This window comes from Channa argus, chromosome 2 (genome assembly GCF_033026475.1).
Source record: "Channa argus isolate prfri chromosome 2, Channa argus male v1.0, whole genome shotgun sequence".
NCBI classification, from domain to species: Eukaryota; Metazoa; Chordata; class Actinopteri; order Anabantiformes; family Channidae; genus Channa; species Channa argus.
The window spans coordinates 21,332,725-21,348,760 of NC_090198.1; the positions used below are offsets into that span (position 1 = coordinate 21,332,725).

General features: G+C 38.7%; 1 protein-coding gene across 4 annotated transcripts in view; it reads left to right on the forward strand.

Moving 5' to 3' along the window:
• Positions 1–1,481: 1,481 nt before the first annotated feature.
• syt7b (synaptotagmin VIIb) overlaps positions 1,482–16,036 on the forward strand; it is an 87,603-nt gene continuing 73,048 nt past the window's right edge. For 2 of the 4 annotated variants that reach the window (XM_067496357.1, XM_067496358.1), the window contains exon 1: positions 1,482–1,923. In XM_067496357.1, the coding sequence (XP_067352458.1) occupies positions 1,875–1,923 (49 nt within the window). In that variant the 5' untranslated portion in view covers positions 1,482–1,874. The remainder of the gene's footprint in view (positions 1,924–16,036) is intronic. The other 2 variants (XM_067496359.1, XM_067496360.1) reach the window with 2 other exon arrangements.

Below are 16,036 nucleotides of genomic sequence, written 5' to 3' on the forward strand. Positions count from 1 at the left end.
AAGGTGTAACTGACTCAAGGTTTATCAAGTCACTGCACTGGTACCAAGCTATTAAAAATATAAGCTACTTTAAAAAAGGAATGTGGCAAACTGAAGAAAATATTATTTACCTTGAAATCACATATTGCTGTTTGGGAGTTTGTCAGCCTTCTATATTCCAACCCAATGCTCTACCACTGAGCCACCAGCTCCCTATTACTTCTATATTAATATACTCTCAAAATTTTGATTTATAGACTAGAATTATATATCACAAATTTTCTTATAATTTACATATGACACTGTACATTTTGGATGGGGAAATAACAGGTATAACAACAGGTCGTTAATCCAGCCATGCAATACATATTTAGATTTGAAACTGAATAATTATACCCAAGAGCTTATCAGAAAAAAACACTAGTTAATTATTGAGCTTAATGAATAACAATTATAATATCAACATTTATAATAATCAACATTACTATAAGTAGAATAAGTTTTAAAAAAATGCTAGTAAAGATAAAAATTAAAAGTAAAAAAAAGATTAAAAGTAAAGATGCAGCACCATTTTTGTTTGTTTGTTTAAGTTTGTTGTTTATCTTTTTTCTATAATGCTAGGGAGACTCTAAAGTTTAGATATTAGTTTTGACTAATAACTAAACTTTTGGTGAGTGGCCGTGGTAGTTCTTTGGAACACCCATCTCTAACGAGGTTTAACGTTGGCCCATGGTTTATTTTACATTAAATGGAGGATTTAGCTTCCCTGTCCGCATCCGCACGACTGTCACTAACTGATGCGTAACACTAGAGACCGCTAGTGAGCCATAGTCCACGTGTGGCTCTGGGCGAACGTGAATAGTGAGTAAATGTGGCTCATCGACTCTATGGGCCTATTGGCTGTAATGGCATGATGATAATAATGAAATAATACACACCGCTCAAGAAACTGGCACTGACTAAAAGCTTAGTAGAGGCTCAATATGTGAAAGACCTCGACGGGTTGTGCGTAATTGCGCGGAGATTCTAAATAGTATATTTTTTAAATTATTCATTATGACTGAATTCATACCTTCTATGGAGACTGTCAGTCATTCAGGTCACCTTAGAAATTAGTTCAAGCCATTGATGAACACGTTATACTTCAGTTTTCACTGGCATCCCACATCCCACAGCAGCGCAGACTTCTCCACTATACTGCATATTTATTGTTACTACAGGCTGTCAGTCATTTTTATCTATTCTTAATAAGGGTTGCCACAACAAACGTAAAAAAAAATGTGTTACATGGCGTTTCTTCCCCTGCATATATGAGCGCTATCTGGCATGTACGAATTATGCATATTAATACCCAAATTTATTTCTGTTAAACGTCATCACTAGCTGGTCATCGATGTCCAGTTTCAAATGGAAAGTGTGCGCAAAATGTCTCGGTCTGTTGTGATGTTGAATATAGGAATCTCTGATGAAATGGTCAAGAGCAGTGAGGGCGCACAGATTCCTCGTCTCAGCTATGAGTAGACGACCTCCTACCGACTTATTTCACGTCACCCCGCCCGTCTGCCCGCCGTCTCCTCCCTAAAACCTTTGCTACGAGCGACTTTGGACTGAGCAAAAATAGACTGTGAGAGACAGAAGGAGAAAGTGTGTGTGAGATCGACAGAGAGAGTCAAAATACATGCAGACTCCCAACATCACCTATAGTGTACCTGCTCCGGCTCAACAAGGGGGAGGAGGACGCACAAGTGCTGGAGCGTCCATGCGTGCCCGCCGAACAACACAATAAGCAGCCAAAGGACCAGCAATAAAACACTGGAATAAGAGAACTCTCCTGTAAGAAGTCTTGGGAAAACAGCACAGCTTTGCCACAGAAACAACACAGCCTTAATGAGTACATGGTAAGAAGAGTCATGCATCTCAACAGAGAAGAAGATAACAGCAAAGGTGAGCAAAAGATTTCAGCCATCGGTGGATAATTCATTTCCAGGCTCTCTGTACAGTTCAAAGCTCTCGCGTTGCTTGCCAGATGCCCTTGAGTGTGTCATGTTGATGTCAAGTAATGATACTCCAACAAGCTGATGGTAACTGCTGTGGTGGTTGTGTTATTGCCCGTCTGCCTTTCACTAAAGCCATTTCAAAGCCCCGCATGGCAGGGAGAAGGGAATGCTGCACACACCTAAGGTGGCAATGTAGAGACTGCCACTTGAGCACTTGTTGTACTCGTTTTGGATCCCCTGTGGATGTTTGCATCCGCCGTCGTTTTCGCAAGAGTTGACCTGAGCGTGAATGCACAAGGTCATCCATTGTCGGTCCTGTTGATGAGGAGCCTGCCGTGCTTGTGTAGCTACGAGGTGTGTGTGTGTGTTTGTATTGTCTGTAATTGGATGTGTGTCCTCCGTTGTGGTCGGAGGGAAGAATTAGTGAGCAGACGGTGTGTAATGACAGGAACCCTTCCATCAGGATAAGTAATGATGGAGTAAATAGCTTTTGATGTTTATGCCAGCAAAATTTTTTTTTTAATTTTTTTGAATCTTTGAACTGAGTTCGAGGTCACTAACACCTGATGCTGATGGGTGATTTGCCTCTTGATGTCTCGACATGAAGCAGCCAGTATGTTATTAGGCATTGCTAATAAACACCAGCAGGACTTGTTTTGTGGCCACCACACCCACATGGAGTAAGTTAAGCATCAGTGGTTGCCCTGCAGTATGGACAGTAACACCCTCATCTGCACTGCTTGATTTGTAGATTTCTAATAAACCCACCAATCTAAAATCTTCAAAAAATATCCAAATGTAAATTTAGTGAGTTGTCAGAAGTCCAGTCCTGGCCAGAAATGAATTATTTTGATAAAAGAGTAAGAAGACTATAGGATACTTTACTGTAATTGTAAGACATGTCTATAAATTCTCATTTCCTTTCATCTTTGCAGCATGTTGATAATGATGTGATATTACTAGCAAGGGAACACAACATTTCACTTTTTATGTGCATCTGTCAAGCTTTATGGGCGGCTAATATCTTTGTTTTTAGCAGCTGTAAAACATGCTGTTTAGTGAGGAGTTCCCTGTGCGGTGAGTGGTGCCCTGCACAGTGGCACTCCGCCTCGTCCCTCATCTAAAACATCTTACGACCTGATTGCCAGATGTGGTTTCATCTGGGACAAAAGATGAGTCACCATCTGCAACCTGAAGTAATTTCATGATTACATGACATTCACTGTGTGTGTGTGAGAGAGAGGGTAATACAAAGACACAATGTGTGCAAATAGAGACTGCATCTGAAAGTGACTGGGAAGTTGTGAAAGAGACTTGTATGTCAAAAGACAGCCCGGTAAATTATAACAGCAGAACCCTGTCATATGCACACAGTGCTGTTCAGTTCAATGTAATTCACTCACTGAGTGCATTTACAAAATTTAGAACTTTTTTAATCACATCTTGATAAAACAGAGTATAAAGTATAATAAGAAGTACAAAGTTCAGTAGCAACAAGTGCTGATGTTGATTTTTCCATGAATTACAAATAAGAGGCACACAAAGCATTTAGAAGACTTTTCTCTAAGCTGGTAAACTTTACTTGAAAGTAGATTGTTCATAAAATGGACACAGAACAAATCCTAATTGTTCACCTGTAGCTGTGAAAAGCTTCATCTAATGGCACAACTTACTGCAAGTGACATAATAAAGATGCCTTCAGTTTTTTAATGCTCTGTAAGGCTGGCTACTGTATCTCTACTGAAAGAGATGGTGCCTTACGCTTATAGGCTGTCTGCTCTGTCAGAATGGATCAGATCAGTAGCCCAGATTCATTACCAAAAAATGTATAGTCCAGCATCCATCTTGAATTGTCATGTTGGATTAGCCTGGATTGTCTCGACAATGCAGACATACATTTAACACAATTTCCTTTAGAACCGATTAACTGATTAGTTGAGTGGTATTTAAAAAATGCCTGAAACTACTGAAAATGTCCCAATTTCTGAAAGACTATTATAATATGGTAGACTAAACCCTGAAGATATTCAGTTTTACAGTAATATCACATTTTGAAAACCAACTTAGCAACTGAAAATCATAGAATTTTGCATTTTTCCTTAAATTACTTCTTGATTCTACTAATTGAATTGTTTCAGCTACACCAACTTATTCTCTCTTTATATTTCTTCTGATAGAGCAAATCTGGAAAGGTATTTGATATAAAGATTTATTACATTTTTATTTATTTATGTATTTTTAGCAAATTTAAAATCAGTTTACTGATCGGAATGCAGTGCTGGGATAATTTATATGTAAGGTAGCTGAATAATAGTGACTGATAGCAAGAACATATAGGTCTTGTAATGACATTTGACAGATCGTTTACAACATGGATTACATTAATAAAGCCAATCTGCCATTTACATCAGGGTGTACATTATCAAGCTGTTTTTGTGTTTTTGTATGCTTTTCCCATGCCTGCGTTTTCATGGTACAGTTTCAAATTAGACTAAATGGAGACTTATTTCCTTTTGCTGATAAGATTTCTAATGTTTTGTCTGACCGACGACACAAAGCCTGAAGATATGTAATGTTCATTTACATGTACGATATGTAATTGTCACATTTTAGTATCACTAGTATCACATGCTAAAATGGCTACTTTCCTGAATGGCGTGTGGCTTGGATTTGGTTTCAACAACACCTTTTAAATTTCCATTTTACATGTCTTTTACACTAGGCTTCTGAAGTAACTAAACTTCAAATGGAGTCAGGTGGCAGCAAACCTGGAGTCCAAATATTAAAACAAAAATGAAGGTGTGCTTTAGAACAGCCCTTATCTATTCCCATTCTTGTCTGATGGGCTTTTGTTGCTGGATGTTTTCTATTGGTGAAAGGTCTGGACTGCAGCAGGCCAGTTCAGCACCTGGACTCTTCTCCTGCAAAGCCATGCTGTTGTGATAGATGCAGCATGTTGTTTAGGATTGGCTTGCTTAAATATGCAAGACCTTCCCTGAAAGAGATGTTGTCTGGATGGGAGCATATGTTGCTCTAAAACCTCTATGTACTTTTCAGCATTGATGGTGTCTTTCCAGATGTGTAAGCTGCCCACACCATAGGCACTAATGCACCCCCATACCATCAGATATGCAGACTTTTGAACTGCCTGCTGATAACAAGCTAGATGGTCTTCCTCCTCTTTAGTCTACAGGTAACTATGACTGTGGTTTCCAAATAGAATTTCAAATTTTGATTCATTTGACCACAGAACAGTTTTCCACAGAGAACACGGTGGTGTTTCCGCATCGTGTTCACATATGGCTTCTTCTTTGCATGAAACGGTTTTAACTTAAATTTGTGAATTGCACAGAGAACTGTGTTCATAGACGGTGATTTCTGGAAGTGTTCCTGAGCCCGTGCAGTGATGTCCAGTAGAGAATCATATCTTTTTTTTAATACAGTGCCACAAGAAGGCCCCAAGATCAATCACATCCAGTTATGGCCTTCAGCCTTGTCCCTTGCGACAGATATTCCTCCTGATTCTCTGAATTTTTTGATCATATTATACACTGTAGATGGTGGGACCTTCAAAGTCTTTGCAATTTTATTTTGAGGAACATTTTTCTGAAATTGTTCGACAATTTTTAGATGTCGTTTTGGCAGACTGGTGAACCTCTGCCCATCTTTGCATTCAAGAGGCTCTGCTTCTCTGAAATGCTCCTTTTATACCCAGTCACGTTACTGACCTGTTGCCAATTAACCTAATTAGTTGTCAAATGCTCCTCCATTTATTTTTGATTTATGGCAATTGCTTTTCCAGCCTTTTGTTTCCCCTCTTCCAATTTTTTGGAGATGTGTTGCTGCCATCAAATTCAAAATGAATTTAAAATATCTTTTCAGTTTCAACATCTGATATATTGTTTATCTTCTATGTATCTGCTTTATGTTTTTACATCTTCCCAACGCTTTTGGAATTGGAGTTGTAAATGTCAGGTGTCAAGTATTTAAATGAAAGGTACAAATGAGAATCATTAATAATCCTGCTTGTGAACAGAAATAATTACTTAATATTATTAGCATCCACATTCTCAGGGAAATGTTTAATTAATATTTTGGTTCAAAACTAATGGGCTGGAATCTTATTAGTGGTTTGAGGCAAACTCCAGGAAAGAGACAGAGCAGTATATGTAATTAATAGAATCTGTAACGAAAATATCTTTATTCAGTTAAACTCCAGTATGTTGGGAAGCAAGCCCCTTAGATTTACAGTCTCAAAGGGCCAGACGACGAGACCATGAAAGGGAAAATATGGCTCTGTTCTACTTTGCTGCACATATTTACAACCCAAGAGGAGTATGATAGAAGATCACATCAAAATGATGGCTGAATACAAAAGTTGAGGGGGGATAAAAACACGGTGTGTCAGAAAGAGGGACAGAGGGCTGTTGTGTGCTGGCCCCGGCCGGACAAATGAATTCTTCATTGTTTCAGAAGTGTCACATCTATTTCCAGGTGTACAATTTGAAATAAAGGAATAAACAAAAACAAGGCTTTTTTTCTGATGAAGGCTTCACACCAAGACATGTCAGCAGATTTGTTGGTCTCTTGCTTTTTTATTGTTATTGTACTGTAGTGATCTCTGGAGAGAAAAAACACAAAACTGCACAAAGCTACTACATATTTATATGTTTCTGTCACAAGTTGTGTTAATATGTAGTGTTAAACTCATCTCCATACACAAGTGATGAATAAAAACCTTACTACACCCTCAAAGCCCACAACTATGACAAAGCACGATGGGTGACAAATGTTTAACAATGCTTGGTGCCAAGAAGGAGAAACAATATGAAGATTTCCATCATCCAAGGTGAAGTTAATTACATTTCTTCCATGAATAAATCCAATAATTACTTTTTAAAAGTTTGTCCGATTTACTCCAAGATACTTTTTGAAATATTCTCCATTGATAATGTTATATACCACTCAGGTGCTTTATTTTATAGGTGAAAACAAAATGGTCAGGCACATAAACCGCACATTCAAAGTAAACATTCTCAACCGAGTCCCAGGAAAAGCTGTATGACCTAAAGCTACAATATGCAACTTAAGCTATAGCATGAAACTTCAAATCAATCCACATTGCTCTGTGCAGCTCTTTATATCCCTACTCTGCTTAAACATTATCAAATTACAATAAATTAGAATATTCTAAAACTAACTAATTAAGCAGAATCGTAATCTCTTCTCGAATAATATTCCAGGGGATCAAACAAAAAATATTATTTAATTCAGAAGAATTTTAGTTCATATAATCAATTTGTTTACATGCAATTAAGCATCCAGGTTACAGTTGGCTTTCTCAGGAAAGGTGATTTCTTAACTGAAGACACTGGGAAGAATTATGGAAACCTGATTACCCCAGGTACATTTCTCCCAAAGAACGCCGATTTCTCTGCCTTATGCCTAATCAAGTTTCTAATCAGCTTTCTCCAACACCACATGTGCATAAAAGAAACTGCAGAGGGAAACAAGTAACTGACTGAAGGTCTGAATGAGGGAGTAAATATTAATGGAGGGATACAACCTCCACCCATGACATCCACCAAAAGTCCTAATGAAAATGAAACTAACTTAAAGTTCCTTGTAGAGGTTTAAATAAGTTTCTTTCCACCACAGAATTTTACATTCAGACAGTTTGCACAGTGCTCTGTGCCATCTCTTTTCCTCTGTGTATGTAAATGCATTCAGTGTTATGCATGTTTAAAAAACAGAAAGTTAATGACAACAACAGCCTAAAATGTTCTCTTGGCCACAAACATTGGAGATAGTCCCTAACATAACATTAGCTTTTCAGTCTCTGTTTATTGATATGTGAAGGAAATAAATGTAACTGGGAAATATGAATATATTACTCTTCAGATTCCATTGTCTGTTTGTATTCCAATGACATATTCACATGCTTATCCTAATCCTTTTTAGGGAAACACTCTGCAAGACTTGGTGTACCTACTGTATGTGTATAATTGTGTTTTGGGTTTGCTTCTATATTAGATTTGGTGTGTGGTTAGACACGCCTGTGCTTTTACATAACTCTGTTAGAGCAGCACGTCCATACTAAAGACAGCGCCTTAATTGTTCTCTGCATTCGCCTCGCTTCTGTCTCACCTCTCACTTGACCCTGTTTGCTATCTTGTCTGGGTTTCACATTGTGCTTTGCAATTATTGATATGGTAGGTAGCAGCAGTGGAAGTAAAACAGAAGGCCATAGATGGTGGGCAAGAGTTTGGATTCCGGATGAGGTTGCATCAAGAAAAGTAGCCTACCAGTGTACCAGCAGTGTGGGTTGATAATGTTACTGGCAGATATAGGGGGCTGGTGGAGAAAGACAGAAATAGATAATTGTTGACAGAGGGAGAGAGGAAGAGAGAGCCAGTCTAGGTTTTGAGAGAATACTTACTTCTCTCAGTAGTGAGTACTTTTGAGAAGGAAGCAAAAGACAGTATAAGACGTACATTAAGCCTTTTAATCAGCAAACTGATTGAACCAACACTAGTCTCCAGGCACTGTCCATAGAGACAGTAAAAAGGAGAAAGACAGAGGAAAGAAAGAGAGAAACAAGGAGCTCCAAGTGCATTTTTTTTATACTGATTCATGTTTACAGATTTAGACGAAGATGCTGTTCAAGCTCGTCCATTTGGTAAAATGCTGACAACAAGAACTGTACATTTACATATCTTTTAAAATAGCTTGTTCAATTACATATAATCTGTTACATATGTCTTGATAAGGCTTATGAAGGTTGACAGAAGGATGTATCTTGAAAGAGGAGATGTTTCACTTGATGTGTGCAGTGGTTTAGGCTTTGACCTCCATATCCCACCACAGCTCAGAATAGGGGGCCAAACCGGTGTGCTGTGTCAAAGATGAGACCTGCAAACACTCATTGGAGCATTGGAAGCTACATGTTTTTTTAACAGCTGAATAAACACTGAGGTTTCGTGGAAAACAACCCCCCTCTAAATAACTTTTGAAGTTGATCTTTGAACTACTGTTGGAATAAAACCTACCTGAAAATCTGTTGTCCCCAAAAGCAAAATTAAAAGTGGAAATTATTATGGTAAATTGCTAGGATACAATTGGAGGATTTTTTTCTAGGACTGCTGTCACAACCCACAGTGGTCTTATGTGACTCTGAAAGGCTCTCAGGATGAGTAAGGCAGAGGGCTATTTGTGGTTTACTCTCCTGCCCAGAATCGAGGCCTGAGAGAGGGAGCACTGCATGGGGAGTGCAACTTGGCTCTCCCTGTATTATCGGACAGGACACCAAAATTAATTTTTTAAGTGGAGGATTGATGGCTGGCTGGATGTATGGCTGGCCACAGTGATGGATGGATAGATGAATAACAGGATAAGAAACACAAGATGTGTGCACCCCACCTAGATGAAGGAGGCAAACAGGGTATCACAAGAACAGAAATCAGCAGTCTGGCCAGGAACAGATGGTGAGACAGAGACACACACAGACAGGGTCTTCCTGCCAATGCAGGACGGGCAGAAAATAGTGTCAGCATGTACACGCTCAGACACATACAAACACCGTTTGGGACTTGTAAAAATTTTGATGAGAGAGCGTCAGTGATCTGCATTGCTGTCACTGTCACACCCCCGGCCCTTTATTTCCTCTCTCTGCTTTTTGTTCTGTTTCCTCATCTTTTCAATTCTCTGTTACTGTACCAACCCTCATCTTCCTCCACTAACTCTTCACTTTTACTCTATTGTATCACTTTGAAATGGTACGATAATGTGTGTGATTACTAACAGACACTGATGCCCGCGTGATATACAGCTCTTTCATTTGATCCAGCTGTGGATCGAGTTCCCAGCAACAGCATTTATGTTTGACTGGTAAATTATTCATTACAGGTAGTAGAGAGGCAATATAATTAAATAAGCTAATGCAAAGAAGCTCTCAGGGACTATTAAATGTAGCACAAATGTTTAGTTCCCAGTTAATTAGGTTTTACATTTTGTCTGATGCACATCAGACATTCTAACCTAGCATTGCCCAGGGGTAGAGCAGGCGTCAGCTGGTGTCCAGGTACCATGTAGAGTCATAGGCTTCCTGGGGACCTGTCATATTCAGGAGATGTGGACCCTGCAGGGTGAACTCTGTGTGTCTGTGTCTTTGCCTGCTGCAGTTGACCTTTGGTGCTTTTCTGCTACAGGAGCTTAACAACATGTGACCTGGAGCATCTCAGAACCTGAAGCTGTAGGGTAAAGGTGGTCAGTTCTGCCTTTTTTCAACTGCATTTGTAAAACCCTGAAGGACTGGATGTATGTCCCTGAATAGATGACATACTTTGTTTGTTAATAAAATGCAACAGTATTTTATTGTTCTTGTCAATATAAAAGTCCTTCCCGGTCTACACACAGGAGTGAAATGCAGTTTGGAAGGTGATTGCCCTGGAGCTTCTCAACACAATGCTGGCTCTGGCACTCTCCCAACAAACTGTTTTTTTTTCTCCACTCATCAGCTTTTGAAAAGAATCAACAGGCATTCCCTTTTAAAGTTGATTGACATCAACATTAAACTTTCTTGAACCTGACTTAATACATGCACCACTCACTGGTCTGTTGAAGGTCTTTGCTTTTTCAGGTCAACTCTTCAGGGAACAGTGTCAAAGTTGTCTTACATTATTTACCAGAGTGGGCTTCTGTAAATCTGAGGTGAGATACAGGTCATACAGCTGCAGAATCACGCTGGATTAGCTTTGCAGTATGAAGTCATTGAGAGTCAGACTAAGTCACATCCCCCCCTAAATCACAGGAGTAAAGGCCCGAATAAATTCTCACACATTCTCCAGACTAATATAGAAAATATAAAGTTTAAACTGAACTATAGAAGAAAAACTGTACTCACTTCAACTATGAAAATGCAACACATTCTTAGAAGCTGTATTCAGATTATCTCTCAGCTGCACTTTGTGTTTATTGATAGTGATCAGCAGTTTAGCGGCTAAATTATGACGATGAACATTTTAAATATCTTAATATTTCCTTAACATCCAAAGGCTTTCATTGTCATTGTTAAAATGTTCATGTGCTAAATTTTATATTTATCTCACAGCACTACTGTGCCTGTTCATAGTCCCATAGAGATGCTAGCATGGCTATAGATCTACTATACATATTTATTTTAATGGGGAAGTGCTTTTAAAGCACCAGAGTCAAACCGGGAATGTGGATCAACGTTTTCTGCAATGCAATGTGATGTTTTCTGGCAATCATGTGCTTGCAGGTGCACAGTCCTGGTGGATTTCTTTTTAACTTGAACACTGTGCGCCTGCTCTTTTCCCCAATATCGATAATTTCTTTATTACTTAAGCCTCTTATCAAACACAACACTAAGTTATATTCAGATGAAATCAACACATTAAAAACAGCAGGATGCTGGATGCAGTGTTTGTTGGGGGTGTGTTGTGTTTATGTGCTTGTGAAGTATAGAAATACTATCTGGGTATCCCAGTTAAATAGAGGGAGTGTGTGCTTTAAAATCTTATGATATGCCAAAATAGAGTGCAGAAGTTTGTAATATGAAAAACGAACACGTTTTATTAACTCCTGATCAATCGGTTAACTGTTTCTGAACAGCGAAGCTAACATTTTGTTCATTCCCCTCTTGTTGCTTCTGTCGCCCTCCCTACCGTAAACAGGGTGAAGTGGCATAGCAATGCAAAAAACCTCCTGTACCTTTCTATTTCAGACAGAATCACAATGTCTGACCAGACAATTCACACTGTGGTGTCTGGAAATGTGAGCTACTTTCTCTCGTCAACCTCCAGCTGACAGTTTGTCTGCTGCGAGCACTGCCTGCCAAAGTAGACTTTTGTTTTTTCCCTGCTGATGAAAGCAGTGGTCTGCATTGCTGGATGTGGTGCCTTGCCACGGATGGAGCCCTCGAGGATAATATCTGCTACAGCCTTCAGCATCTCACCACTGTGTCCATCCAAGGGCCTTTAAGCAACTGTTCAAGATACGAAGCAGTGTTCCTCTCCTGAGGCAATGAGGGTATGGAGGTGACTTAGCCTCGCTCCTGAAGAAAAAACTGGACAGGCTGTTACTGAGACAGTGACAAACTTTAAGAAAAATTCTGTGTATGAAAGTATACTTCTCTTATCATTCACCCATCACTCTCTTTTTGTTTTGGATATTCTCTTCCTGATTGGGCAGCACAAAATGAACATATAAAAGCACATAAACAATATAAAATGCTCTTGAAAGGCAGGTAGGACCTACACAACCTATAAATACAAGTTACCCATATTTTCCATTACAACTGAACACCCACTACCTGCACTCTGATGATTGTAATTGCCTTATTCTTGTTAACAGCTATCTATACACTGTCCTTTCCCCTAGGGGAATGAGATGGAGAAATATGAGTGTTTGTTTACAGGTTAACATAATGGAAGATCCCATTCCGTTGTAAATGAGGGTGTTTGCTCATGCATATGCATGTGTCTGTGTTTGCAATGATGTGTGATGTCTGCATCAATTTTTGTATCATTGTTAAGCTCATGTTCTCCTTCTCCAGTATCACTTCTGCGGCCCTCTCCCTCAGTTTTCATTCCTCTACTTTTAATGGATTGTTTTGATTTTCTGTCTGTGCCCAACTCCATCATACATTTAAAATGCTTAAATTATAGTGATGGAAAGTGGCCAAGAGGCGTAGGCAAGCGGAGGTGAGTTTAGGAGTAAGAGAAAACAGATGAATGTCTTTGAAACATGAATTAATACAGTATTTGCATTTGTCTAGAGTACAGAAAATAAAACAAAGACAAAGGCTGCAGTGGTTGACACCCTAAATACATTTAATATGTCTTCCAGTCATGCACTACTTAGCCCAGATGTTTTCACCCCTCTTGGGCAAGCACAGTGAAAACAATACTGAATCAACACATTATTTACAGTAATTAATAGTAAATTAAAGTCTCATTACAACAACAATACATTAAAATTAATACAGCAATATTTCTTAAGTGAAGATTTAAGAGGTTGTCTGCAGATTAATCCTACAACTTACTTATGCTTTTTGATGGCAACACAAAGGATATTTCACTTAAAGTAACCGAACATTAAATTACACTGATCTTTCTTTCTCATAAATGATGGTGGCTGCATATGTTTTTATTCATTCTTAGTGAATTGGATGGTGTTTATTATAACCTGTTATTTCCAAGAACAGTTAACATAAGATGAAGACTGCTCTTAAAAAAAAGTTGCCAAGGCCTTTCACTCAAAACCACACTAGAGGTGCCAAAGGGAGAAACAAAAGACCAACAAGGTCAGAGGGAATCATCTATACATGAACATTGTCTAAACATTTCAAGGTAACACATCCAGTAGTTGTTGAGAGGTTTAGACCAACTAACTGTTCGACATTTTCATCCCTGGAGCCATGATAGTTGTACAATGTACAAGTTGTTTAAAAGGGAAGGAAGAGAGACAGACAAAGTCAGAATTATGGGGAATCTGAAAAAGAGAACCCCTGGATCTGTTTTTTTAGTTGGATCAATTGGTTGCTGGAGGTTAGACAGTTACCAGACAGAAAACTAGACAGCTGGGTACACGACCAGCCAGTGTGTATTTATAGCCTAAATAAATGCTTTAAATTATTTAGAGAAACCATCAAGAGCCTACGTGAGTTGTTCCCAAGTTGAATAAGCAGAGGGTGGTACTGTCAGGTTACCATATCCGCAGAAAAGATGCACCTGTTGCTGGGTCTTGCTGGAAAAACATTTTAAAATTTCAAGAACATGAACTCTTTAGACTACAGTTTGTCCCCTCTCTTCTTAGAACTATGCCGGCCAAAAATCTTTTTGCCCCTCCCACAGTTGTCTTCTTGTTACACTATCTATGTATGCCACAGCACTTGCAGTGCCTGCTCTATGTGATGTTGTCCTAGATTGCTGTGGCACTTGGTCCCAGAATCATAAAACAGTGGCATACTGCACAGATCACAGGAGCATAAATCAGACAGTCAGAGGCACAGATAAATAGCAAAAAATAACAAAAAGACAAAGTCTGTGATTGGGAAACTGCGTCTGAGATTGTATAAGGGAACAGAGATGTGCATGCTGGATAATATGGCAGGAATTGAAAAGAGGGAATGTAGACACACTATAGAGGAGTAACGGAGAGATAGACAGAAGGTAAAGAGGCAAAAAGAGCTGGTGTTTGTGATTCTGCCTTTGGTTCACAGCTCATGTGAAAAGAGCTCCGAAGATGTTCAAACCTTCCAAGAAGTTTAAGGCACCTATGTACACACATAAATATTGGTGGAGTGTGAGGCAGTATCTTTCAAACTGATGTGGATTCAATTAAGTATAAGAGCGTATATCTCAATATCATTCTCATAATCAGAAATTCTTTTTCATCTGTCCTCTGTGCCCCAAAATAACTTTCAGTCTGTTACATCATCTGTCCAGAATCACTTGATCAAAGTTGCTGTTCACTTGACTTTAATGTTCAAATTCGTTTATCATATATAGTTTGGTTTACCTCTCACAGTCACTGCAGACATTGCATATGTTGTCCCTGAACAAACTCTTTAGTTAGCTGCTAAGGAGAGAGGTGTCATGTGGTGACTGTCTTACTGCTCTCTCTGCTGTGGATAGAAAGGATTTGTGGTGTTAAAGGAAGAGCGGTAGTTAAAGCTGGGCTTAATAGAAACGTAAGTGATTTTAATTCATATATCCTGTATGTCAATCTTGCAAGCTAAAAGTTTCCTGCTTTGCACAGTGTGCGCTTACATTTCAACTTGGGAAGCGGTTACACTATAAAAAACGAGGGTCACCTGAGACTTATGAAATGTCAGCAGGCTATATGCGAAATCAAATTGGAATCTGTCAAAATTACAGTGTTATAGACCATTTTCACAGGGATAGAAAGACGGGGCCAGAACTGAGTTGTTATATATGTGTATAAAAATCAGTTTCTATTAAAACCACCTTCAAATATCACAAACTATTGAACTATTCCTTTAAGACTGGATGGACAACAAAGGTACTTTAGACTAATACTGTTAACAGTGTTGGTGAAACGTTCTGTGATATTTGAAATACTGAGCAGAAATCTAGTCGTAGTTTAAATCTACATCATGCATGTACTGTAGAGTTTCTCCTGAAGCAATTGGCCAGATTTTGATGATATTTGACAAAAACATGACCAGACTACATTAAGGAGACTGAAAGCATCCATTGTTTGCAAAATAGACTTTAGCTGGTGTCTGTGTATGACAATAAAAAAAAGCTGACCTAATCATAACAAACATTACTCCAAAAACAGAACGTAGAAATGTGGGTATGTTCTTCTAGGTCATCATTTTTATTCTCTTCCGTCAAATCGCTCACCACCCCGTCTCCCGATCAGTCTCTCTCTTTTGTGTTTACACGTTTTCTTTTTTCCTCTTTCTATCTCTCTTAGCCTTTTGGTGACTCATTCCACGTATGAATAATTATACACGTCCACAGTTGCACACATGCACGACAATTCAGACATAAACAAACAAGATATTTATTCAGTGATGGAAAAAAAATATTCCCACGAGTAAATAAAAGTTCCATTCTTAAAGCTGAAGCTATGTACCCTATGTTTTATTTATTGTTTTTTTTTTTGGGGGGGGGTGTAAATATGTACCAAAACTCATCTTACCGTGAAGTAAAACTCATCTAAAAGCACAGGCAGCAGTGCAAAGATATTTACTTAAAGGTTTTTGAGTGAGGCTTGTCTTTCTAATCAATCAGAAAATTTCAGCCTGATTAGTAAGTTTTGTAGCATTATTATTTAATGCAATTTGAAATGACTAATGCCTGAAGCACTGTGCAGAGTGTGGTGAAGCATAACACACAGCAGAGGAGCATAGCTGAGCAGGGAGAGGGAGAGCTGAGTGGATTGATTTCAAGTCTCATGCTGCCACAGTGTTAAGGGGCATATTATTGCTTTAAGTAGCAGTTTAAAGACATTAACAGTCAAATGTACTGATGTATCAATTGAAACTGTATTTATTCTTAAACATA